Source organism: Giraffa tippelskirchi, chromosome 4 (genome assembly GCF_054371585.1).
Source record: "Giraffa tippelskirchi isolate mGirTip1 chromosome 4, T2T-mGirTip1v1.2.pri, whole genome shotgun sequence".
Lineage (NCBI taxonomy): Eukaryota > Metazoa > Chordata > Mammalia > Artiodactyla > Giraffidae > Giraffa > Giraffa tippelskirchi.
In genome coordinates, this window is record NC_137278.1 from 126,619,824 (window position 1) to 126,646,460 (window position 26,637).

The window sequence follows — 26,637 nt, forward strand, 5'->3', positions numbered from 1 at the left end:
AAACTGGTTAAAAAACAAAATGGAATTCAAAATTCCTTAAAGTAGAAGATAACCTACCCAGATGTGAGCACTTTACATAAGCAGATTTCAGAGTCAGTAAGGTTTAACAACAAAACAAGCAGTTTTAAAAGAAGTTTCCATCAATGGCCGTTAGTAGGAGGCTGGCTAAATAAACTGGGCACATCCATGCAATGATATACTAAACAGCTATTTTAAAAATGAAACAGATCTATGCACAATGATATAGGTTGCTCTCCAAGAATATTGCAAAGTTCAAAAAGAGTCAAGGCACAGAACAGTGTATATCCATCTGTGTAAAAAGGAAAAACACACACATATATGTGCACATATGTCTATCTACATAAATATATGCATATAAAATATATGCAGACAGGCACCAGACACAAATATGCTGGTAGATATCTCTAGAAAGAGTCAGAAGAAACTGATAAAAATCATTGCCTCTGGGGCTACAATCTGAGATGAGAGACTTCATTATTTATCCTTTCCTTCTTTTAAAAACATTTCTACCTACTTTTTCAAAGACAACACACACACATCCCAGAAACTCAGAAACTGAAAAGTTTTAATCAGAACACCAACTCTTTAGACAGTCTGCCCACACCCCAGGTTTAGATTTGCGTATTTTCAAGAGTGCCTTTATTCTTTCCCTTTAACTGCTTCTTAAATGGGAAAGATACATAGATTATGCCTTGTCTTCTAGTCAGTATGTAGGGGCTTATTTAGGAAAACCATTGGCATGAGTCTCTAGATAATAGGTAGGAGGAGAGACCTTCTGGCCAGTTAGTTGATAGCTTTAAAAAAGAGAAAGAGAGATTGTAAAGGGATTGTTCAACAGCCTATAGGGGCCACAGAGTAACCACACAACTGTTAAGGAGACCACAGTAAACAGCACCATATTATTAGGCATCTCCCAGAGGGCTCTGTCTGGGTTGTGGAAGAACTCCTGGCCTGTAAGATCATGCCCTCCAGAGCTCCTGGTCCAATCTTAAGGACAAAGGAGAAGTTCAAAGCCAATCACAATCCAACAGACACCCCTGTCCCTCCAGCTTGGGGCTTCCCATGTGGCTCAGTGGGTAAAGAATACACCTGTAATGCAGGACATGCAGGAGACACAGGTTCAATCTCTGTGTCAGGAAGATCCCCTGGAGAAGAGAATGGCTACCCACTCCACTATTCCTGCCTAGAGAAACCCATGGACAGGGAAGCCTGGAGGGCTATAGTCCATGGGATCGCAAAGAGTCAGACACAATTACATGTGCACCCTCCTCGAACTTAGCTGGGAGGCATCTGGTTCAATTTTGAGCTGTTCTGAGTTACAGTGGAATAAACTGTTACAAAAATGTCTTCTGAAACAAGCACTAGCTAAAATAAGTACTAAACATTTAATTACCAGCAGTTTTGCTTTCTTAAGGGATTTGAGGAATGAATGATTCTTTAAAATGCTCTTCAAGAAATAGAGATAATAGAAATCTTTTTGTTAAGACAAATAGGAAAGAATTCTACTGAGCTCAGAATTGCCTCCAAATTAAATACAGCAGGTTCCCAATCCAGTTTTCTTATTGCAGCAAAGATAGTGTTTATTTTGTTGAAAAATAATGTTTAAATAAAAAAAAAAAGAAAAATAATGTTTAAATAAAGAGATGTTGACCCAACATCATTTCTTCCCTTCAATTTCTCATTATGTAACATGTAACTCATTAGTACCACACCAGATAGAGGCCACTAGAAATAATAAGGTTGGGATGAATATATGAGGACACTTCATATTTAGACACACATACACACACATATGCACATACACATATATTGTACATATATACATATATATTCACACATGTGAGAAATGGAGTATTTCCTGCCATGTCAGTAAACAAGGATGTCACAGTCATCAGTGATTCCAGCCCTCCAGGGCACTCAGGAAGGGAAAGAATACCTGCTAATCCGGCAGCCATGAAGCTGTAGCCACTCCCTATGGTGAGCACTGAGGAACTCAGGATGTGAAGAACACAGGATACTGACCCCAGGATAGTGAGATGCATATGAAAGGAATGATTTCAGTGAGCCCAGACTTGTGCATCTTCTCGTACATAGAAAAACACTAAATTACTTCACTTGAAATATTTGGCTTCCTTTAATTAATTATTGTTTAATTAACAAAAATCTCTTGATGTTCCAGCTACCTGCCTTTTGTTGTGAAAATTCTATAAAACCTGGTTTCTTCCCTTGCCTCCTTGAAGCAGTTCTCTCAGGATTATGTGAGAAGCTGCCTCCTGGGCTTAAGTCCTAAAAATTTCCACCAAATAAAACGTAACTCTCAACTTTAAGATTGTGAATATTTCTTAAACTGACACATATATTTCATATATTATAATATTTAATATATAAAACTGCTATACCATTTATTTCAATAAATATTTATTGTGGGCTTATTATGCATTCTATTTTAGGCACTGGATGAAGATACTCAAATAGAATTAGTCACAGATGATGTTCAAACTGTAAATTCTATTGGTTGCTTTTCTTTTTACCTGCTAATTGAAGACTTTCTTAAACTAATAAAGGCAAAAGGAATCAGAATAACTGCAATGAGTAGGGTAAAGGCAGGGACCATTTTCTAAACAGAGAACAACTAAAAGTAAGTGCATGCTAAATGTTAAAGGCAGCTCACAGGCACTAAGGGCTACAGAACCAGAGAAAGAAGTACCCCATGCAGACTAGGGCAGTCAGATAAATTGGAGGTATGGGTACCTGGGAGAAGATACTTCAGTGAATGAAAGGAGGAACAAAGTTCTCCTAAATAGAAGAGGACTAGAGGGAAAAGCGGAGAAGGCAATGGCACCCCACTCCAGTACTCTTGCCTGGAAAATCCCATGGACGGAGAAGCCTGGTAGGCTGCAGTCCATGGGGTCGCTAAGAGTTGGACACGACTGAGCAACTTCACTTTCACTTTTCCCTTTCATGCACTGGAGAAGGAAATGGCAACCCACTCCAGTATTCTTGCCTGGAGAATCCCAGGGACGGCGGAGCCTGGTGGGCTGCCGTCTATGGGGTCGCACAGAGTCGGACACGACTGAAGCAACTTAGCAGCAGCAGCAGCAGAGGGAAAAGAGTGTGAGCAAAGGCACGGAGGCAGAAATGCAAGTGATGTGGCAGGTGATGGGAGATGGTGATAGGAGGCTAAGTGCATTTCTGTGTGATGAGAAATGAAGAGATTTACTAGTTAGAAAGAGGTTCCTACAGCTAGGAAGCAAGCAAGACAGACAAGAAGTAATCCATTTGTGATGGGAGCTGGGATCCCAATCCAACCCTTCCCCTTAGCTTTATCAAGTTTCAACACTAGACAGGGAACCTAGCAGGGCAGTCAGGCTAGGAGAATGGACTGGGTGGTGAGTAGGTAGGGATGAACAGCTCACCCTCTGACTACCATCTCTAACAGGGTGACCATGTGCCCTTGTGTCAATCGTACGTGCCACATTGCTTCTGCTAATGTCTTTTCATCATAATCCTAACAGTCACTGAAAACGTAGTGAGATTTTTGGAAAATATGACCCAGTCCTCTGCCCATGCTACACTCTTGATTGTGACTCAGTAGGAAACCACTATGGTGTAAGGGCCCATACAGTGTTCTGTCTTGACATCGGAGGAAAACGAAGTGGGCCTCAAATGGTCTAATTACAAGTTGCTCTTCCCACTCTGCTCCCTCAGATAAGGCCCTCTAGTCAAACAACCTTCTTTACCATAGGGGCTCTTGCAGCTTATCCATGAATAGGGGATTTTAGTTCCCAGTCAATGTGTGAAATTACTGAAACTAGTCTATCACATTCTCCCATGGAATCCTCTTGATACTACAAAGTCTGGCTCCCACAGCTCTGTTTCCAGGGCACCCTCCGTGTGGCCCTATGTGGAGTGTTCCGCCCTCCTCCCCTAGGCTGTGTGTAACTGATAAACCGATGTCAAGCTTATCTGTCAACGTTTGGTCATCATCAACCCTCCCTCACCAACAGGGTGAATAGAATGTAACCAAAACACCTACCAACGAGCATGTCATTTTCTGGGACCCTTACATACAAAGCAGGTGCACTGGTGATTTCTAACAGGATTATCCTGAGATCATATTGAAGGGTATATGAACCTAGCTTCATGAATTCCTAACTAAACTTTGCATTTACATCTACACAGACTCTGCTGGGATAAATGCAAGCCACCTTCAAGTTAAGGTATTATTGCTATTATTATAGATACAAGACATGTTCCATGTCACACAAAATAAAATATTGTATTAAAACCAGAGCCCACTATAATAAAATAGTGGGGGACTATAGGGAAATCAGCAGTTAAACCAAAATCTACTTACTGTTCAAGATCTTATTGTATTCAAGCTTACTTGAGTGTTTCCATTTTCTAACAGGAACCACAACCTGTAATTGGGATTTCCCACTGACATGGAGGAAAAAGATAGTAGGCTTCTTGGTAGCCCATAAGTAGCTAAAGAGGGGAAGGTTAAACTATCGCTTATGAATAAATCAGTCCATTTCCTTATTTAAAATATGCATGAAAAACTGTAGATCAACTATGAATTGACTACTCTAGATCAACTATGAATTGTCAACAACCTCAAAGACCCATATGGGACTCATTTCTGCCTCAGAGTACACTGGATACAGGTCCATTTTTTTAAGACTGAGAGTCTGCAGATGGCCTCAGGAAAATTTTGTCCTCCACAAAACAATATCAGTGTATTTTTGCACTAGTTACATTATTGACCTGCTCCTCCTTTATCTCTGGCTCCCTTCACTGGGAAACAAAATCACAACATTTCTATTAAACTTCGGTAACATTTTCTCGAGTCAGAGAAAATGGAAGGAAAGTAAAAATAAACATGCATTCAAGAAGTGAGATAAACAGATTCATTTTTGCAGGGTCACAAATATTTCATCATAGTTTCATAGTTTCTCAGAGTAGATGCCAGAAACACAGCCTTGGAGCAAAACTGCCTGTCTGAGTCGTCACCTAAGCATTTACTAGATAAGTGAAACTGTCTTAACCTCATTATGCCTCATTTCCTCATCCATAAAATGGGGATAATCATAGTGTCTACCTGACAGTGTTTTATGAGAATTCAATGAATTAATATAAATAATGCTCTAACAATGTCTGAGACATAGAAAGTTCACTTTCCTGTGTGCACTCTCTTTCTCCTCATATATATGTGTGTGTGTGTGTGTGTGTGTGTGTGACCATCTCTAGTATTTAAAAGAAAATTAGTACTCTAGACACTAAGAAGTCTAGACTTGTAGCAAAAAGGACTGCAAGAGAGAAGCTTCTGCATTGTCAGTCATGTGAAACAGCTCATCACCAGCAAACACATCTGAGTAAAGAACTTCTGCAGTGAGATCATGTGAGCTGTGGTTTTGCAGGTCACTCCTGGGCTTGTTTTCCACATTTAATTTCACTGCTTCTTTGTGGTAGGTTACTATTTGTACAGGGAGACGGAAAGCTCAGTTTCACAATACAGTCTCCTGTTTCTAAAAGAATTTCAATCACCAACATAAATGACTTAAAGGTATCCTGCTGAGTCTCAAGATACTTCCTAAAGTAATTTTGAAAAAGCTAGCTTCATCCTTCTTTGGTACATAATGATCACAATGATGACAACTTCAAAGACCAATATAGGTTGAGATGGCCTATGAATGATATAGGAAGGAAGTGTCAGTTGTAGAATGAAACTGCTGATTTCCTTGTCAATATGAGCTTCACTTCACAATGTAAAGCCAAATACTTGTACAGATTTTCATATGAGGTTAAATAGCATAAAGAGTCTAGTAGGCCTTCAAAACACTGATCCTCTGTTCTGAGCCACTAGCTAAAAGCACAAAAAAATAAAAAAAGAAGAGAGGCGAGAAGTAAAGGGAAATTAAGACACCAGGTAGAAAGACAAAGGGGCTTCCCAGGTACCTCAGTAGTAAAGAATCCGCCTGCCAAGAAGATGCGGGTTCGATCCCTGGGTCAGGAAGATCCCCTGGAGAAGGGAATGGCAACCCACTCCAGTATTCCTGCCTAGAGAATTCCATGGACAGAGGAACCTAGTGGGCTCTAGTCCATTGGGTCACAAAGAGTCAGACATGACTTAATTAAGAATAAACAACAGAAAGACAAAGCCTCTTCCACTCCTCCAGCTGTAATATGTGTTAACTCTGGCCATTCACTGAGCTTCTGGGATGTTAGCTTTCATGTCAGGCACTGACCTGACACATAAGAAGGAAGATGCTATTCCTGCCCAGGGGGAAATAGGGCTGACAGCTTCTGTCTTTGCAACTTACCTCCAAGATAACAATAGCCTCCTAGGGACAGAGATAAACTACCCCCAAACTTTCCATTCATTCTAAAATTTTCCATATTAAAGCGCAAAACAAAAAAAAACAAACAAAATCCTTCAAAACCCTCTTCTCTCAGCTGGAACAGAAGAGGGTAATGAGAGGGAAAGAAGAGAGTATTTTACTTTTCACCATCACTACATTTAATATTTTTTTAAAACAAGACTCTATATAATTTTTATAGTTAAAATATAATAATATGTAAAATTAGAACACTTCCTAACACCATACACAAAGATAAATTCAAAATGGATTAAAGACCTAAATGTAAGACCAGAAATTATAAAACTCTTCGTGGAAAACTTAGCTAGAACACTTGATAACATAAACCAAAGCAAGATCCTCTATGACCAACCGCCTAGAGTAATCGAAATAAAAACAAAAGTAAACAAGTGGGACCTGATTAAACTTAAAAGCTTTTCTACAGCAAAGGAAACTATCAGTTCAGTTCAGTTCAGTCGCTCAGTCGTGTCCGACTCTTTGCGACCCCGTGAACCGCAACACGCCAGGCCTCCCTGTCCATCACCAACTCCCGGAGTTTACCCAAACTCATGTTCATCGAGTAGGTGATGCCACCCAGCCATCTCATGCTCTGTCATCCCCTTCTCCTCCTGCCCCCAATGCTTCCCAGCATCAGGGTCTTTTCCAATGAGTCAACTCTTCGCATGAGGTGGCCAAAGTACTGGAGTTTCAGCTTCAACATCAGTCCTTCCAATGAACATTCAGGAATGATCTCCTTCAGGATGGACTGGTTGGATCTCCTTGCAGTCCAAGGGACTCTCAAGAGTCTTCTCCAACACCACAGTTCAAAACCATCAATTCTTCGGTGCTCAGCTTTCCTTATAGTCCAACTTGCACATCCATACACGACCACTGGAAAAACCATAGCCTTGACTAGACAGACCTTTGTTGGCAAAGTAATGTCTCTGCTTTTTAATATGCTATCTAGGTTGGTCATAACTTTCCTTCCGAGGAGTAAGCGTCTTTTAATTTCATGGCTGCAATCACCATCTGCAGTGATTTTGGAGCCCATAAAAATAAAGTCTGACACTGTTTCCCCATCTATTTGCCATGAAGTGATGGGACCAGATGCCATGATCTTAGTTTTCTGAATGTTGAGCTTTAAGCCAACATTTTCACTCTCCTCTTTCAATTTCATCAAGAGGCTTTTTAGTTCTTCTTCACTTCCTGCCATAAGGGTGGTGTCATCTGCATATCTGAGGTTATTGATATTTCTCCTGGCATTCTTGATTCCAGCTTGTGCTTCTTCCAGCCCAGCGTTTCTCATGATGTACTCTGCATATAAGTTAAATAAGCAAGGTGACAATGTACAACATTGACATACTCCTTTTCCTATCTGGAACCAGTCTGTTGTTCCATGTCTTGTTCAAACTGTTGCATCCTGAGCTGCATACAGATTTCTCAAGAGGCAGGTCGGGTGGTCTGGTATTCCCATTTCTTTCAGAATTTTCCACAGTTTGTTGTGATCCACACAGTCAAAGGCTTTAGCATAGTCAATAAAGCAGAAATAGATGTTTTTCTGGAACTCTTTTGCTTTTTCGATGATCCAGCAGATGTTGGCAATTTGATCTCTGGTTCCTCTGCCTTTTCTAAAACCAACTTGAACATCTGGAAGTTCATGGTTCATGTATTGTTTAAGCCTGGCTTGGAGAATTTTGAGCATTATTTTGCTAGCGTGTGAGATGAGTGCAATTGTGCAGTAGTTTGAGCATTCTTTGGCATTGCCTTTCTTAGGGACTGGAATGAAAACTGACCTTTTCCAGTCCTATGGCCACTGCTGAGTTTTCCAAATTTGTTGGCATATTGAGTGCAGCACTTTCACAGCATCATCTTTGAGGATTTGAAATAGCTCAACTGGAATTCCATCACCTCCACTAGCTTTCTTCATAGTGATGCTTCCTAAGGCCCACTTGACTTCGCATTCCAGAATGTCTGGCTTTAGGTGAGTGATCACACCATCGTGATTAACTGGGTCGTGAAGATTTTTTCGTACAGTTCTTCTGTGTATTCTTGTCACCTCTTCTTAATATCTTCTGCTTCTGCTGGGTCCATACCATTTCTGTCCTTTACTGAGCCCAACTTTGCATGAAATGTTCCCTTGGTATCTCTAATTTTCTTGAAGAGATCTCTAGTCTTTCCCATTCTATTGTTTTCCTCTATTTCTTTGCACTGATCACTGAGGGCTTTCTTATCTCTCCTTGCTCTTCTTTGGAACTCTGCATTCAAATGGGTAAAACTTTCCTTTTCTCCTTTGCTTTTTGCTTCTCTTCTTTTCACAGCTATTTGTAAGGCCTCCTCAGACAGCCAAGAGAAAACTTTAACCCTTCAGATCTTTATTTTGTATTCATCACTAAAGCCTTCTGATTTTCATTTTAAGAGTTCCTTTTATAGTTACCCAAATATGGTGCTCAATACACAATATTATGTAAGTACCTGTTAACAGGAAACAATTTTTAACACACTGAAGAAAGACGTAATCTACTAAATAGCTTTCAGTTATCTGTGCAAATCCATAAGAATATTTTATCTGTCTTGTTAACAGCTAGTACATGGGATTTTACCCAATATAGAATGAGAATACTAAAAGATAAAATAGAGAGTTTTTTTAAGGTAACATTTTTCTAAAAGATTTTATAAACTTTCTTAGAAAAAACTCTTACATCTTTCCCATCTAGATAGCCAACTAGTCCATGCTGGGGTTCACAACACACTTTATTTAGAGACAATGGAGCAGAGTCTGAAATAATGCAGACAGATGTTCAAATCCTGAGATAATTTTATGACTAATTCACTCTACAAGGGAAAACAGGTTTTCTGTAGCTAAAACATTCTGAGCATTTCCCCATATACATAAAGTTGCACAAGGCCCTTTACCAGGCTCTTGACTTTGGGATATCTTAGTAAATTTTTGCTAACTCCAAAGGTTCCTACAGACTGCCCAGATATTTTCACTTTCAGTTTTATATGTAAGACATGGGGACAGTTCTTTCCTTAAGAAGCGTTTTGTAAAACTGTAATTTTTTCCAGTGACAGACAACTTTTGACAATTTTTTAAAACTGTTTTCTGAATAGCATATGAAGATTTTAAGATCTGTACTACTTATGAAATTTTTAAAAACTGTTCCACAGGCTTGATAAAAGGACTAGTGGAATTAGAGAGATGGAATGTTTTGTGCGTCACTATTCCATCATGTGGAAGGGTGCTCACTACACAGTTAAGACAGACAGACGCACGTAAGGGCTTTTAACTCAGCATGTCTTCTCAAAGGGAGCTTTGTTTTACTGAACAGCAGTAATTCTCCAAATCAGTGTAATTGCTTTCCAAAATGATCAGGTGTTTCCTGTATATTCTGGAAGCCTGGTCATTGGGACACTGGTTTACTCAAAATGCAGCTGGACTCTGACTTCATGCAAGTAAAAGCAATATATAACCTGACAACTATTTACTCAGATCTGTCCATCAGTTTTGTGCCAGGTATGTACTGGGATCAAGGATACAAAGGTGCTTATAATCTCCTACACCATTTGTTCTTTTATTTCATGTACTACATGTTTCCTCTTTGGTGGGAGTGGTAAGAAGAAGGTTAACAAAACTCTGGTAGAATGAGTTAGTGTTGTGCAAGAGCAGAATAAGGTGTGCCTTGTACTGCTTGGTATACAGTCAACACAATACATGTTAGCCATTACTTTTATAATGCTGCTGCTGCTACTGCTGCTGCTAAGTCGCTTCAGTCGTGTCCGACTCTGTGTGACCCCACAGATGGCAGCCCACCAGGCTCTGCCATCCCTGGGATTCTCCAGGCAAGAATACTGGAGTGGGTTGCCATTTCCTTCTCCAGTGCATGAAAGGGAAAAGTGAAAGTGAAGTCGCTCAGTCGTGTCCGACTCTTAGCGACCCCATGGACTGTAGCCTACCAGGCTCCTCCATCCATGGGATTTTCCAGGCAAGAGTATTGGAGTGGGGTGCCATTGCCTTCTCCGTTTTATAATGCAACAAACAGCAAATACCAGGCAATATGCTACAGAAGGGAATGGTGACACAGTAGCCACAAATTCACTTCCTTATTCAGTCTTTCAATAAATATTTACTGTGTGCCTACTCTGTGTCTACTATATGCCAGGCACTATTCCAGGCATGGGGGATAAAGCAATGCAACAAAATTAAGTGTTTCTCATGTGGAGAAAAAGGAACCCTCCTACACTGTTGGTGGGTATATAAACTGGTACAGCCACTATGGAGAACAGTATGGAGGTTCCTTAAAGAACTAAAAATAGAGTCACCATATGATCTGGCAATTCCACTCCAGGGCATACCCTGGAAAAAAACCACAATTCGAAGAAATAAATGCATTCCTATGTTCAGAGCAGCACTATTCACAATAGCCAAGACATGGAAACAACGTAAATGTCCACCCACAGATAAACAGCTAAAGAAGATATGGTACATATATACAATGGACTATTACTTGGCCACAGAAAAGAACAAAATAATGCCACTTGAAGAAACACAGATGGACCCACAGATTATCATACTAGCTGAAGTGACAAATGTCTGAAAGACAAATGTCATATGATATCACTTATATGCAGAGGTTCACAACACAGAAAACAAAGTTATTGCGGGTAGGGAGAGGTAATTAGAGGAGTTTGGGAATAATAGATACACACTACTATTTATAAAAGAGAGAAACAAGGACCTACTATACAGTACAGGGAACTATATACAATATTTTATAATAACTGATAATGGAAAAAAAATCTGGAAAAAAATACATATGTGTGTTTTATATATATATATATATATATATATATATATATATATATAACTGAATTTCTGAATTTCTTGGCTATATACCTGAAACTAATATCCTGGTATGTGAAGTCAAGTAGGCCTGAGGAAGCATCACTACAAACAAAGCTAATGGAGATGATGGAATTCCAGTTGAGCTATTTCAAATCCTAAAAGATGATGCTGTAAAAGTGTTGCACTCAATATGCCAGCAAATTTGGAAAACTCAGCAGTGGCTACAGGACTGGAAAAGGTCAGTTTTTGTTCCAATCCCAAAGAAAGGCAATGCCAAAGAATGCTCAAACTACTGCACAATTGCACTCATCTCACACGCTAGCAAAATAATGCTCAAAATTCTCCAAGCCAGGCTTCAGCAATACGTGAACTGTGAACTTCCATATGTTCAAGTTTGATTTAGAAAAGGCAGAGGAACCAGAGATCAAACTGCCAACATCCTCTGGATCATCGAAAAAGAGAGCTCCAGAAAAACATCTACTTTTGCTTTATTGACTATGCCAAAGCCGTTGATTGTGTGGAACACAATAAACTGTGGAAAATTCTGAAAGAGATGGGAATACCAGAACACTTGACCTGCCTCTTGAGAAACCTGTATGCAGGTCAGGAAGCAACAATTAGAACTGGACATGGAACAACAAACTGGTTCCAAATAGGAAAAGGAGTATGTCAAGGCTGTATACAGTCACCCTGTTTATTTAACTTATATGCAGAGTACATCATGCAAAATGCTGGGCTGGATGAAGCACAAGCTGGAATCAAGAATGCCAGGAGAAATATCAATAACCTCAGATATGCAGATGACACCACCCTTATGGTAGAAAGTGAAGAACTAAAAAGCCTTTTGATAAAAGTGAAAGAGGAGAGTGAAAAAGTTGGCTTAAATCTCAACATTCCAAAAACGAAGATCATGGCATCCAGTCCCGTCACTTTATGGCAAATAGATGGGGAAACAATGGAAACAGTGAGAGACTTTTTTATTTTGGGGGGCTCCAAAATCACTGCAGATGGTGACTGCACCCATGAAATTAAAGACACTTGCTCCTTGGAAGAAAAGCTATGAACAACCCAGACAGCATATTAAAAAACAGAGAGATTACTTTGTCAACAAAGGTCTGTCTAGTCAAGGCTCTGGTTTTTCCAGTAGTCATGTATGGGTGTGAGAGTTGGATGGTGAAGAAAGCTGAGCGCTGAAGAATTGATGCTTTTGAACTGTGGTGTTGGAGAAGACTCTTGAGAGTCCCTTGGACTGCAATGAGATCCAACCAGTCCATCCTAAAGGAAATCAGTCCTGAATGTTCATTGGAAGGACTGATGCTGGAGCTGAAGCTCCAATCCTTTGGCCACCTGATGCGAAGAACTGACACACCAGAAAAGACCCTGATGCTGAGAAAGACTGAAGGCGGGAGGAGAAAGGGAACACAGGAGATGAGATGGTTGGATGGCATCACTGACTTGATGGACATAAGTTTGAGTAAACTCTGGGAGTTGGTGGACAGGGAAGCCTGGTGTGCTGCAGTCCATAGGGTCGCAAAGAGTCAGATATGACTGAGTGACTGAACTCAACTCAATTGATAATATGATTTATAGCATTATTTGCTTAAAATGAAGACTAGCCAGGTTTAGTTCAGGTTAGCCACGATGAACACAGATGCTGAATTTAAAGAGGCGTTTCAATTAGTTTGCCCTTGGAGGTAGGTTTCACCAGCTCCTAGGTAGAGAGGGTCAACAATTGTGACACGTGTTCACAGTCCCAGCAGTGATGCTAGAAGTGCTTTATCTAAGAAAATTTCTTTCAACCTACAATCCAACTGAATGTTTTCCTCCTCTGGTTTCCAGGTCTTATCCTCTCATAATTCAAAGGCTCCAGAAATCCTACTTCCTCTAATCTTCAACTAGAGAATTTACCATCTGCCTCTTTGGGGAAAAAAATCCACCATTCACTTAAATCTAATTTTTCATCAAGATAATAAGGCTATTATGTATCATAAAAGGTATTGTAGCCCTACAAAATTATTTGCTTTGGAGAATCTATAAATAGTAACTAATTTTAAACTACAGGGCTTTAGGGGGGCTTCTCCAGTGGTTAAGACTCTATGCTTCCACTGTCAGGGGCAGAGGTCCAATCCCTGGTTGGGGAACTAAGATCTTGAATGCTGCACAGCGTGGCCAAAAAACAATGAGAAAAAACAACAAAATCCAAAAAACTACAATGCTTTAGAGCTCGGAAAGTACTTGACAGAAAACGAAATGAGGAACTGGAATAACAGATAAAAAAGCAAGTGTCATGCAAATCACTGGGGAAATATGAGACATGCATAATTCTTTCTGTATCATTGATGTCCACATGCAACCAGTGAATGACAGGAACTATTTTAACTCGTTCTGAATAGCAACCACCACTAACCTGACCAAATGCAAACATAGCATGATTATTTCCCTTTTTAACCACTGAAACACCTATTTCCTAACCATAAAAGCTTTCCAGTTCACAAACTTATCTTGCATGAAAAAATCCTGGGCCTCTGAAAATGCTCATTAATGTCTATACAAATCACCACAGGTGTCCCCGTGTTTTTCCCTCTAGATAGTGAACACATTGGGGACAGTAATATTTTTTCAATCATAGTCTCCTGGGCAGACAGACTCTATAATATGAACATGTTCTGACTTAAAATTATTATGTCTCAGGATCAGTTTTTCTGAATATCAGCTGTGTGCCCCTGGGCAAGTTATTAAACCTCACTGAAGTCTTAGTTTCCTCATCTGTAATAAAAGATAATATCTATCTTATAGGATTTGCGTGTGTGCTAAGTCACTTCAGTCGTGTCCGACTCTGTGTGACCCCCATGGAATGTAGCCTGCCAGGCTCCTCTGTCCATGGGGATTCTCCAGGCAAGAATACTGGAGTGGGTTTCCACGCCTTCCTCCTAGGGGATCTTCTCAACCCAGGGATCGAACCCACGTCTCCTGCATTACAGGCAGATTCTTTACTGTCTCAGCCACCAGGGAAGCCCAAGAATACTGGAGTGGGTAGCCTATCCCTTCTCCAGGGGATCTTCCCAACCCAGGAATCGAACCGAGTATCTGCTGCATAGGATAATAGGGACAAAATAACTCTTATGAGAGTTCCTAGTATATCGGAAATATCAGCTGTTGCCATTAAATATGGAATGTATGCTATATGATATTACCAGCATTTCTTATCCTTGATAACATCTGATCAATAAAGTTTTGGTGAAATGGGGACAAAAACTGGATTGATGGGGAGAATCAGAGAGTTGGAGGAAAGAAATACTAATATACTAACATATATTAGTGGCATTAGATTATCTGTAAAGCTTCTGCTTAGTTTGAACACTCACCTCCCTGAAATCACCATTTAAAAAGTAGGAGTCATATAATCCTGTGCTTATATGCAGCTGTGTGGCAGCCCTCTTTCCTCACACAGGGAACATTATTCGTCATAGCAGGAGAAAATAATGCCACGGTACAAGCAATCCTGATGCTTTCTGCAACTGAAATCACTTGAATTTTCTAAAACTTGTGGTCTCTGTAATGCTTCCACAATAGCGTTAGAAGTGGAGATGTGGTATTTTTGAAGCACCAGGTTGGAGCCATGGTTTTGCAAGTTCCGTTTCTCTGGTGTAGGGAAAGTCAACAAATCCTGCTGTGCTGGGTTTTATCAAGTGAATGAGGAGGCTGGGCTGAATGATTTCTAATGACTCCTTTAATTCTGAACTCTAACGATTCTAAAACCACATTTAAACTAAAACCATTAAAAGACACACTTCAATTTTCAAACTTTTCAAACTACCCCAAAGACCCTCATTTAAATGTCTTCACCCTAGCTTTTGTTAATAAATAAATCATACTGGACTAGTGAACGATCTTATTATTTATCCCTACTTGCCCTCCACCCCCGTGGCTCCAGCCCTGCCCCCAGAGTCCTTCCCACAACCTAACTGGGAGTTACAGAGGAGCTATGCTTTATTTTCCTGTTCCTAACAGTGAAACTATTGAAAGAAAAATTAAATAGTGCAAAAACTACTCATTTAAATTGAAATCTGTTTACTTATGATTGTAGATACATCTAAAGACCAACAGAAAGAGGGGGGAAAAGTTTCCAATTACTCCTTCTTTATTTATTATACATGTTTTCCTGATGTGAAATTACACTTGTCATGCAATTCAAATCAGAACTGCTTTTCAGATTAAGGGGGGGAAAAACACAAAACAAAAACCAAGCTATTCTAAGTTTATTAGAAACCAAGTCTTTAATTGGTTTACTTTAATTCCTAACATTTAAATGATAATAATATATGACAAAGTATATCAACTGTTACAAATATGTTACCAACAAACTTACTTAAAAAAAAAATGTGATTTAAGTAAAACAAAGGTTTCAATGGAATCCTCAGGAGCTAAAAAGAACAAGCACTGATATCATTTCAAACAAAAAAAGGCTAAATGTGTTTGTTTTTCTTTAAATTTTTATCCAAACATTCAGGGGAAACTGACTTGCTTTGTTCAGTGTTTATTATTTCACCTTTCCTGAAGCAGAAACTAAAATACTTTGACAAATGGGAGAGTTTGGTAAACAGACCATTGAATGTCAGGGCTTAGAACCACTAATCCATTTGCATTTCCATTTTTGCCCATTTTTCCTGAAGTCACTATCACCGTGATTATTTCTTTACATATAAAAGGGTCATAATACCTCATACAACCTTACTCCAATTCACACTTACATGGAGCCAGAATGTATCTATAATACATACAAACAAAAAGGGATAAGAAGTCTGAAAGAAAACTGCAGAAGAGAGCTATCCTTTCTCAAAATACTATCATAGTACTTTACTCCACTGATATCCTATTTAACCAATCCGATTTTTATAGCCCCAGTGATAGACTGTCTCTGCCTGATGACAAAACTACTTGCAAATATTTTTTTTTTCCTCTAGAGATCCACAAACACCAGATCCAGACTAAACCACCAAAGTAGTTTTTCCATACTACCCAGAAGAAACTAGGCAGTTCCATTCTTGAACTTAACTCTTAAACTAGTCTTTAATAAAAAGGTCAGCACTGCTTTGTAGCTTCCCACACCCAAAACTACTGTAACTCGCACTTCCCTTTGTACCTCATACAGTTTCAAGAAAGTGTTAAAATAAACAGGCTAATATAAACAGGTCTACTTTTTAAATAAAGGGCTTTCCCGAAATACCAAATTAATCTATGCAACTCCAGGAAAAAGATGATGCATTTAAAAGAAATGTCTGGGAGAACACAGAAAACTTACCAAAGCAGCATACAAGTACAGGCATTGCTAGTGAATACCTGAAATATGAATATACTCATCCCCTTTTGTTTGAACAGGGGCTTGCATGTGGAATTCCCCTGAACCACCTGGAGGACTGGTGGGCCAAAGGTCATCTTCTCCACCTCTTCATACTAGTCCCTCCTCCCTTATTATTTTCCTCATTAACACACTAACCTTTCCCTCTTTGAATACATCAGCATTTAAAAGTCATAAACACTATTCATTTAATTTTATTGCTCTGTTTTAATGCTATTGTCCCAGTCTCACTTCCCATTACTTTCCATTGCATTTTTCATATACTAAAGATGCTCTTGCGGTAAGGCTGGGAACTCAGCTCCTGCTCATGGTTATTTCTAAGGCAACAATTCATTAGGTTCCAAACATCCTACTGATAGATTTAATCCATTCACAGACTGGTGGATTGTCTGATTATCTTTACCTATCAGGTCCTTACAGAAATTAAAAATGCTCAGGAAAAGAAGGAGGGCCCTTTTTGTTACCCTTCCCACATGTGCTCTTTCCCAAACAGAAACATTCTTGGGAAAATTTTTCCAGGAAAAAGATCAAAATTTCATTTTGAAAAGCAATTTCTACCTCACTGACACAATTCTTAATTGCAATTTTATGAAAAAAAATCATAACATTGGCTAAATTCTAAAAATATTCAATTTTTTCTATCAAAAAATCATGGAAAAACCAACCAATTATCTCAAAACAATGCCATTTCCCCAAATGTGCAAATATCAGCTATCTCAAAACAATGTATTTTTACCAAAGAAGACAAGGATGCACACACACACGTGCGTGCTTGTGTGTGTGTACACACAGTCACAAAGTAGGATATTCATTCTTCTATCTCTGGCTAAAAATATGCTCTCTAAAAGTATAAAGTGATATTCTGTCACATAAAAACACATGTATTTGATAAAATATTAACTTAGCTATTTTGGCAAGAATGAGACCAAAGGAATATAGTTGGACAAAAACACCACATTTTAATTCCTAGTACATATTTAAAAGGAAAAAAGAAAAGTTGCATAGCCAAGAAATAAAATCCAATGCTTCTAGTTGATGTTTCAAATGTAGGGTAAGTATGTAAACAAACAGATCTGCCAAAACCGTGCGGCTACGGTTCCAACATAAGAAGCACAAAGTTAAAGAGCCATACAAATTTTTGATATTTCCTGAGCTGATGCTGAAAATAACTCACAGGAAAGAGCTGCTGTTGAGATGTACGAGTCCCAGCCCCCACCCTTTAACTGTGCTTAATCTTCCTGGTGCTATGACAACCATGGAAGTGCTCATTAGAGCTACTAATTTATACTTTAATCATTATATTAAAATTCAACAAAACCACCAGATGGTAAATGTAACCCAGGAGAGATAGCTTCTAGGATGGGTCTGAAGATTAACAACACAAATGCCATACTGGGACTTAAGATTTGAAATGCCATTCGGCTGCTCTTTAAGATCAGTTTTGTATTTAAAATAAGCAGAAAACAAAGAATGAAACCACTCTTCTTGAGGTTAGAAAATGATCTAAATGCCAAATCCACTCATGTCCATTTTATAAGCCGCAGGTCAAGTGTCACCATCTCTGTGAAGTCAAACACCCTACTTGGGATACAACTCAGACAAAGCTTGTCATCTTATAACTCAGTCTCACTGGGCAGAAACTCCTAGGGAGTAGCACCCCCTTCCATCTCTGAATGCACACTGCTTGATACTGGTCAGCCTTGTGCAATAAATAAACTGAGGACTTGATAGGTTACCAGGAAAACCCAATTACCACATATTTTCTTTGAAGGGCTTATAATAAGAACAAACTAAAACAACAGAGGAAAACCCTGGAATGTTTCCAGGGAAAACTGTTCTGGGTTATAGAATCAGGAAATCTGCTACAATTTTAAGAGGAAAATTCCACTGTTCGGGCACTACTATTTTGTGATCTGTCCCTAACTCTGTAACATCAGAGGCCCAATCTTTAGAAACTTCCTTATGGAAATCACACTTCTTAGTGAAGTAAATGAGCACTCATCACTTGCATGCCAGAGAGAAAGGCCCACTGCCTGACAGTTGTTTTAGATATATTCTGTCTGAAACATATCAAGGAAGAGGGTCACTGTATCCCGCAAGAACACTGGAATACTCCAAAGTGGCTCATCATCTTACTTTCAACAAAATTACTTCTGAGAACCCAGAGCAATGACCCAGTGGTGACCTATCTGGGAATACCTAAAGCTATGTTTCTATGCTTTCTATGTTTCTAAGCATCTAAAATACTCTGGCTCCTTGGAAGAAAAGCTATGGCAAACCTAGACAGTGTATTAAAAAGCAGAGACATCACTTTGCCAACAAAGGTCCATCTAGTCAAAGCTATGGTTTTTTCCAGAAGTCATGTACAGATTCGAGAGTTGGACCATAAAGAAAGCTGAGTGCCAAAGAACTGATGCTTTTGAACTGTGGTGTTGGAGAAGACTCTTGAGAGTTCCTTGGACAGCAAGGAGATCAAACCAGTCAGTCCTAAAGGAAATCAACCCTGAATGTTCATTGGAACGACTGATGCTGAAGCTCCAACACTTGGCCACCTGTTGTAAAGAGCCGACTCATTGGAAAAGACGCCAATGTTGGGAAAGATTGAGAGTAGGAGGAGAAGGGGACATCAGGGGATGAGATGGTTGGATGGCACCACTGACTCAATGGACATAAGTCTGAGCAAACTTACGGGAGATAGTGAAGGACAGGAAAGACTGGCATGCTGCAGTCCATGGGGTCACAAAGAGCTGGACACCACTGACTGGACATCAACAATAATGTTTCTATGATATCATCCACCTTGACCTTGAGATTTGGCTGTTCAACCACTCCTTACCATCCAGCGCCCTCCCTCAGTTTCTTCCAGTCACTCTTTCCTGAGGTCAGAGACTAATTAGGTGAATCACACAAAGGAGACTGAGGAGGGTTAAAGGAAGGGGTAGGAATAGTAAAGGAGAAAGGAGGAAAAGCAAATTCAGTGCACCCTAATTCCCAACCACCCAGCCCTTCCCTTCTTATCACTGGCAGTGCTTTATAGTCTTTCTCAGCCCAGCCCCCAGTTTCCTCATTCTTCCTTAGTTGCCTCACCCTTTCCACAAACCCTGCTGCCTCAGAAGCAGCAGCTCTGCTCCGCTGCCCTGCAGGTACTCAACTCCACCGTGGCCAACTCTCATCTGCACAAAGCACTGAGAGGAAGAATTTACCTGGAAAGGGGCAAGGGGAGGCCAGTACAGTAATGGGTAATGTAACTAGCAGACTAAACTGGAACTTTTTATCACCATCGCCACAACTGTTTCTTTGAGAAATACACTGAGTTTCAAATCATCATAAAACTTTTAGAACACAATCCTTTTTGAAATTGGGAGCTGCCTGCAATTCTTTCCTGAAGAGTCACAAACATGTTGTTATGAATCTGTAAATGTTAAGTTGTTGGATTCATGAAACACCTATGCTCTAAAGAAGGAGACCATATGGGCTACCCCAAGCTTGGCAAATGTCTGTTTACTAATCCAGAACCTGCTCGGCTATCTAAGTAGACTGTAAAACTAGTGACTTTCTGTGAACCAGTCCCCTCTGGAAGATCCAGAACCTCTTTTCCAAGGCCTAAGAAACTGCTAAAGACACTTTTTTGATTCACTTCAGCAGAAAAATTTTAAACAGAGTTCATTTGTGTGTTTTCTTATCATTTTAGAAACACAGGGTGTTGAATTTTAATTACTCTAAAACACCGATCTGTATTTTCAACAGCCAGATCATCTAACAGAATTTCCACTTGGATCCACTCAGCTCACCTGAAACAGATGCCTCATTTCTCATTTACCTTATTTTGGGGGTAGCCAGGTATCCTCCTCGGGAGGCTTGAATTCTCCTTTCTCTTTCTTCCCATGGTGTTGTTTACACAAGGTACGACCTCCCAGGCATCACTGTTAGCCTGGCCCTGTGACTGAAGGCTTTTGATTCAGCTGGCACATTTTCGGACTCCCCAGCCTGTTCAGGCCTCCCTGCTCCCGGCCTAAACAAAAATCTCCATGGAAAGCGAAATTCAAAAGCAGAGCTCACCCACTCTTTACCAGGCTGCCCTACTTGACAGCTTCAACCTGTCCAAAGCCGCCCTCGGTTTCCTGTGGCCTTGAGAAAAAGCCCTTCTTGTGAATGCCATCCGGCTGCCCTGGCTGGATGTGTACATTAACCCCTTCCATCCTCGTTCCCGCCCTCCCCCACCAGAACAGCAGTGCCCAAAGGAAATAGGAAGGAAACCAGATAAAGAACAAGTTCCAGAAGTTTACAGTTTGTATTAGAGATAATGACAAACCCTTCAGATCAAGTCTGAGGGTCAACAGAAAACTTAACACTAAGGGTCAAATCTCCAATTTCAAGGAAAAAAAACTTCATCTTAGCTAAGGATAGGAGTATGTCACAAAGAAGCCAAATTCGTCCCTTCAACATATACGCATACACAATAACACAAAAAAACTTGTCAAAAGGAGGGCAGTACCAGTGGAAACTAACACAACACTGTAAAGCAACTATCCTCCAATAAAAAATTATTAAAAAGGAGGGCAGCATCAACAAAAGTGTTCCATGGTGAGATGAGCAGGCATGAAAATAGAAAACTGACTTTTAAAAAAAGTTGGATACTTTATTCCCCATTGAAATATTTATGCCAAGGGAGAGGTTTTCACCTAGGTAATAACATTCAGAGTAGACAGCTGTAAACACGATGGAGTCAGATTTAGAAAAGTTAAGGCAAAGGAGGGAAGTCTTTTTGGGTTAAAGGAGGAAGGGCAGAGAGGATTATGAGCAAAGAAAAGTGAGTGCCAAGAGAGCATCTGAAAGGTAAAAGAACAATTTATTTTACTTGGTGCAACAACTAAGATTTTGCTTAATTTGATTTATTCAATTCATCGAATAATCCTTTTTTTTTGAGGCCCTACTATGCGCCATATGTGTTACTATTTTCTACAGAAGTCCTATTTTAAGACCTAAGCACTCAAAGTCTTGAAGTTAGTAACCTAAGAAAGAATATAAACACTTCCAAAAGGGTCTGTGTGCTTTGTGTTAAACACAAAACACTTTCAACACAATGCCAAGGCTCCCCTTTTGACTAGGGAGAAAGAAGGAAGCTGCTCCTGGGGTTAACCCCTTTGCCGTTCTTTCACTCATTCCTCCATTTACTCAACCAAATCTACAGATCCCTACTAAGTCGCTTGCTTGGCCTCATGCAGGACAAAAAGATAGATCAGAACTCTTCATGGAGCCTGAAACCAAACACCAATCAGACATGGCAATAAACAATTCTACCATAAAGAAGACTGAGATAAAGGACACCACAGCATCAAAGCATAATGGGGAGATCAGAATATGAGGTAAACACGTCCCACTAGGTAACTGTGGAAGCTTCAGAAAGCAAAGGATTGCTGAGCTGGACTATCAAGGATGGGCAAGGTTTCAAGTAAGACAGACGGAGTAGGTACACCAGGGGTAGAAGTATGTATACAAAAGTGAGAAAGGGCAGGAGTTATGTTTTTCCTGCATTTTTCCTATAGCCATCTGAAGTTAGTAATTAGCCTTCAACGAGTAAAATAAATAATCCTTAAAGAGTAGTGAATTTTACAAATTTAGAGGTGGTATCTGACAAGGGCACCGAAGGTAAACACATAGATTTCAAAAACTTCACAGATTTCTTATACCTAGCAAATAAACCTCATTGACTTGGCCAACTTCGTCCCCTAGGGTCTTGCTCTGTATTCCAAGTTGGTACTTTTAAGTCAGCAACTTAAAGGTTACATTGCAAATACCCATCCTGACTACATGATAAAAAGGGACTGTACTATATACACAATGGAATATTACTCAGCCATTAAAAAAATACATTTGAATCGGTTCTACTGAGATGGATGAAACTGGAGCCCATTATACAGAGTGAAGTAAGCCAGAAAGAAAAACAACAATACAGTATACTAATGCATATATATGGAATTTGAAAGATGGTAACGATAACCCTATATGCGAGACAGAATAAGAGACACAGATGCATAGAACAATTTTATGGACTCTGAGGGAGAAGGTGAGGGTGGGACGTTCTGGGAGAATAGCATTGAAACATGTATATTATCATATGTGAAACAGAACACCATTCCATGTTCGATGCATGAGACAAGGGCTCAGGGCCGGGGCAATGGGATGACCCAGAGGGATAGGATGGGGAGGGAGGTGGGTGGGGGGTCCAGGAAGGGGAACACATGTAAACCCATGGCTGATTCATGTCAATGTATGGCAAAAACTATTACAATATTGTAAAGTAATTAGCCCCCAACTAAAATAAATAAATTTATTAAAAAAATAAAAAATAAAAAAATAAAAATATATGCACAACCTAAAAAAAAAAAAAAAGGGACTGTACTCTGGAAATAACTTAATATACGCTTAACTAAACCATTCTCTCAAACTGGGTCATTGGTAGAGACGTGATGAACCTAGAGAGAGTTATACAAAATGAAGTAAGTCAGAAACAGAAAAACAAATATTGTATATCAACCCATATATGTGGAATCTAGAAAAATGGTATGCTGCTGCTGCTGCTAAGTCGCTTCAGTCGTGTCCGACTCTGTGCGACCCCATAGACGGCAGCCCACCAGGCTCTGCCATCCCTGGGATTCTCCAGGCAAGAACACTGGAGTGGGTTGCCATTTCCTTCTCCAGTGCATGAAAGGGAAAAGTGAAAGTGAAGTCGCTCAGTCATGTCCGACTCTTCACGACCCCATGGACTGCAGCCTACCAGGCTCCTCCGTCCATGGGAGTTTCCAGGCAAGAGTACTGGAGTGGGGTGCCATTGCCTTCTCTGATATAATGTATATGTATGGCTTATTCATTCTGCTGTCTAGTAGAAACTAATGTAACACTGTAAAGCAACTATAAAAATTAATAAAAAATAAAAATAAAATTAATTAAAAATTAATTAAAAATAAAATCAAATAAACCACTCTCTTGCCAAGTTACTTGTCCCCACCTGTGAGATCTTAGCCTATCTCACAGGGTTGCTGAGGGTTAATTTCAGTGATACACATGTCTGTCTGACACCTAAGTGTTACCTGGAATGCTGGTGTCTGGGTCCAAGTTGGAGCTGGCCATCTGGAGCTTCATACGGCTCCTCTACCTCATACACGTTTGCATCAGTGTCCTCCACACTGCTGGAATTCTGCCATTCCAACTCGGGAGTTTTCCCCATACCCATAACAAATGGCAAGTTCTCATACTCTGGTATTTCCTCATAATGGCGTACATTTTCATACTCCGGTGCACAGTCACTGGTAACAGATTTGCAAGGTGCCTGCAAGGACGATTCCCTGGAGAGCATTTGGTCATCCAGAGACTCGGCTCTTGGTCCATTAGCTGCACTGGTGTGGCCCCGCAACTTCTTCCTCTTCTTGTGGGACTCCAGGCTATAGTTATCCGCCGAATATGCCTTGACGGGTTTACTTCTCTTCTCTTCTCCCACCAACAAGCCATGCCAATCACTCTCACTCCCTTTTTGCTCCCCACCTGCCAGGCTGCCTGAGGTTGTGTCTCCAAGTTGGCTATTCTTGGACCAAAATTTCTGGAAGTCACTCTTCATGAAACAGATGGACAGCTTCATATTGAGCAACTTCTTTAAAGAGTTCTTCTTGTGAGAGTCTTTGCAAGGCTTAGTGCACCTTTCCACATCCATAGCAGATAATGATTTTGCTCTAGGCTTCGTCAGGGCCCTGGGAGTCTCACTGTTTGAGGATATGGTGACAGACTTTAAGGATTCTGGGTTCCCTGAAAAGGGTATAATAGGATGAGGTAATTTCCACACTGGTTTCTCTGAAGCCCGTTTAGGCATATCAAAGGAGGATGACATACCATTGTTTGGGGCACATAAACGCTGCAGGCGATCTCTTTCTAGACCCTTCTCTGAATCTTTTTCTTCATTTGAGGGGTAAGAACTTTTCTCCACAAGCTCCTCAGAGGCAGCCTTTTTAAGCACTCCGGCAGCAGGCAAACTGTGTCTTTGAGGTTTTTTGGGGACAATTTTTGAGGAACTTTCATCTTTTATCATAGATTCCTTTTGCATCTGAGGGGCAGACACTCCCGGGTTAGCGGGAGTAGGCAAATGTTCACTGCAGGTTAATTTGAGCTGCTTGGGCAGGCTCATAGATAGAGTACTGTATCTTATAAAACTGGTCCCTTTGTCCTCAGCAAGTGACATACCAGAACTATCTCCTGACTTGTCGTCAGAACTCAAATTAGAGTCTCTTTCTAAAGGAGGTGCCGTTTTTTCAGGGGAAAATGTTTCAGGACACAAGGCTTTCCGTGAAGAGACTAAGTTTTGTCTGTCACCGGTGAAGTCCACATTCAATTCACTTTTATTTTCTGGCTTCACTTTGTCCACCTGTTCCTGGTTACACAAAGCAGTCTGATTAAAAACACTGATTTTATTGTTTTTCAAACTCTCTTCGAAAAGACAAGGCAAGTTGTCTACATTCTCTGGTTCTTCAGTACTTTCACTAGGAGTATCTATATGTCTCTGGCGTAAGAGGCGTGCAACACATGTTTTTCTGGGCTTGGGAGTTGGAAATTTGGGTGTACATGGCACTAAGTGGATTTCTAAGGGACCAAGGTCTTTGGCTTCTGATTTCTTACTATCTCCATCTGAAGATAAGAAAAGACTCCTTTTTCCATTTTCTAGAGCTTCTTGTTCAGATGAATGATAGCAAGTGTTGCTTTTTTCACTGTCATTCTGATTAGTTTCAAAATCTTGAAATTCAGTGCTAGGAAGTTGTAGGTGGCAAGGGTGATGATTAGAAACGTTTTCAAAGCTGGACAGAGAAGGTGACAAATCTGCAAATTCAATGCTGAATTGTCTGTGGGAATTACAGCCATCACTCATTTCTAGACTGTCTGTGGATCTGTGCTTCTGCGGAAAAAGAAAGGGTGATGTTCGTTGTGTTAAAACATCTTTGAGCTTCTCTTCAAGGATGCTTGCCTTTAAAACTACTTTACTCTGGCTCTTGACCCTTTCACCAACAGAATCACATTTATGCTGATTTTTTACAGCTGAAGGGGACTCACCAATTTTGTTATTTTCTAAATTCTCATGCATTTCCAGGGGCCCTAAGACAAGCTGCTTGACACACAAATTCTCTCTGTTCTCAAGCTTATGGTTACATCCAGGATGGCAGGAACACACTGGCAAAATATAATCACTGCTCGGATGCCCTCTACTTTTGCAGTTCGAGTTGTCAGTCCTTTCAGGGAATTCCTGTGTATGCTCTTCCAGGTTCACGACGATTTTCCTTGATGGTGACTGTGTGATGTCCTGGACAGGTGAGGCCTTCAGAACTTTTGGTTTTGGAGCTATGGCTGGTTTGGTTTTCTTTGTTGACTGTGGAACACTGGAAACCAAGATCTCAGGTTTAGGTGCAACAGGAGGTGGAGCTGGCTTATTAGTTGCCACAACAAACTTTGGCTTGGGGGCCACTGGTGGCTTCTTAATATCTAGAAAGGAAAAAAAAAAAAGTCTGATGATCAAAAATCCAAAGCAGAAGATAAATGATTAAGTTTGAGAACATTTTTACTTTTGACAATGCATTTTACTAGGTAGATTATTTTACTACATTATGCAGAGTCAGTATTACTTTTGAAAATTCTGTAAATTGCTCTTCAATTCCAGTACATACAGCTTTTGGTACAGTGTACACTGCTTAGTAAATCCAATACAGTTTTTCTTCTAACTCTGGAACAGATCACCATACCTTTAGTCAACACTAAATGAAACAACTGGCTTTTGCTTAGATCCGTATATTAGGAGAAGATACTGTGGTTCATTTGCTGAGTGCCAAGAGCTGAATTTGCCTAAGGTTTGCATAGGATGCAACCCAAACGTCTTACATGAATAGCAGTATTCTATCTCAAGGATATACAGTGGAGTTATATAAAATGCCCTTTATCAATGACCTATCTCACTTAAACCCCAAAATAACCTAAAAGAGAATACAGAAACTAGAAATTTTCCAAACTTAAAAACTGAAAAG

At 40.0% G+C, this 26,637-nt stretch overlaps 1 protein-coding gene across 3 annotated transcripts in view; it reads right to left on the reverse strand.

Annotated features, from left to right (window-relative positions):
* Positions 1-26,637, reverse strand: part of FGD6 (FYVE, RhoGEF and PH domain containing 6) — a 101,462-nt gene that overhangs the window by 67,931 nt on the left and 6,894 nt on the right. For 2 of the 3 annotated variants that reach the window (XM_081592175.1, XM_081592174.1), the window contains exon 2: positions 23,674-26,101. In XM_081592175.1, coding sequence (XP_081448301.1) covers positions 23,674-26,101 — 2,428 coding nt within the window. The remainder of the gene's footprint in view (positions 1-23,673; positions 26,102-26,637) is intronic. The other variant, XM_081592176.1, reaches the window with a different exon arrangement.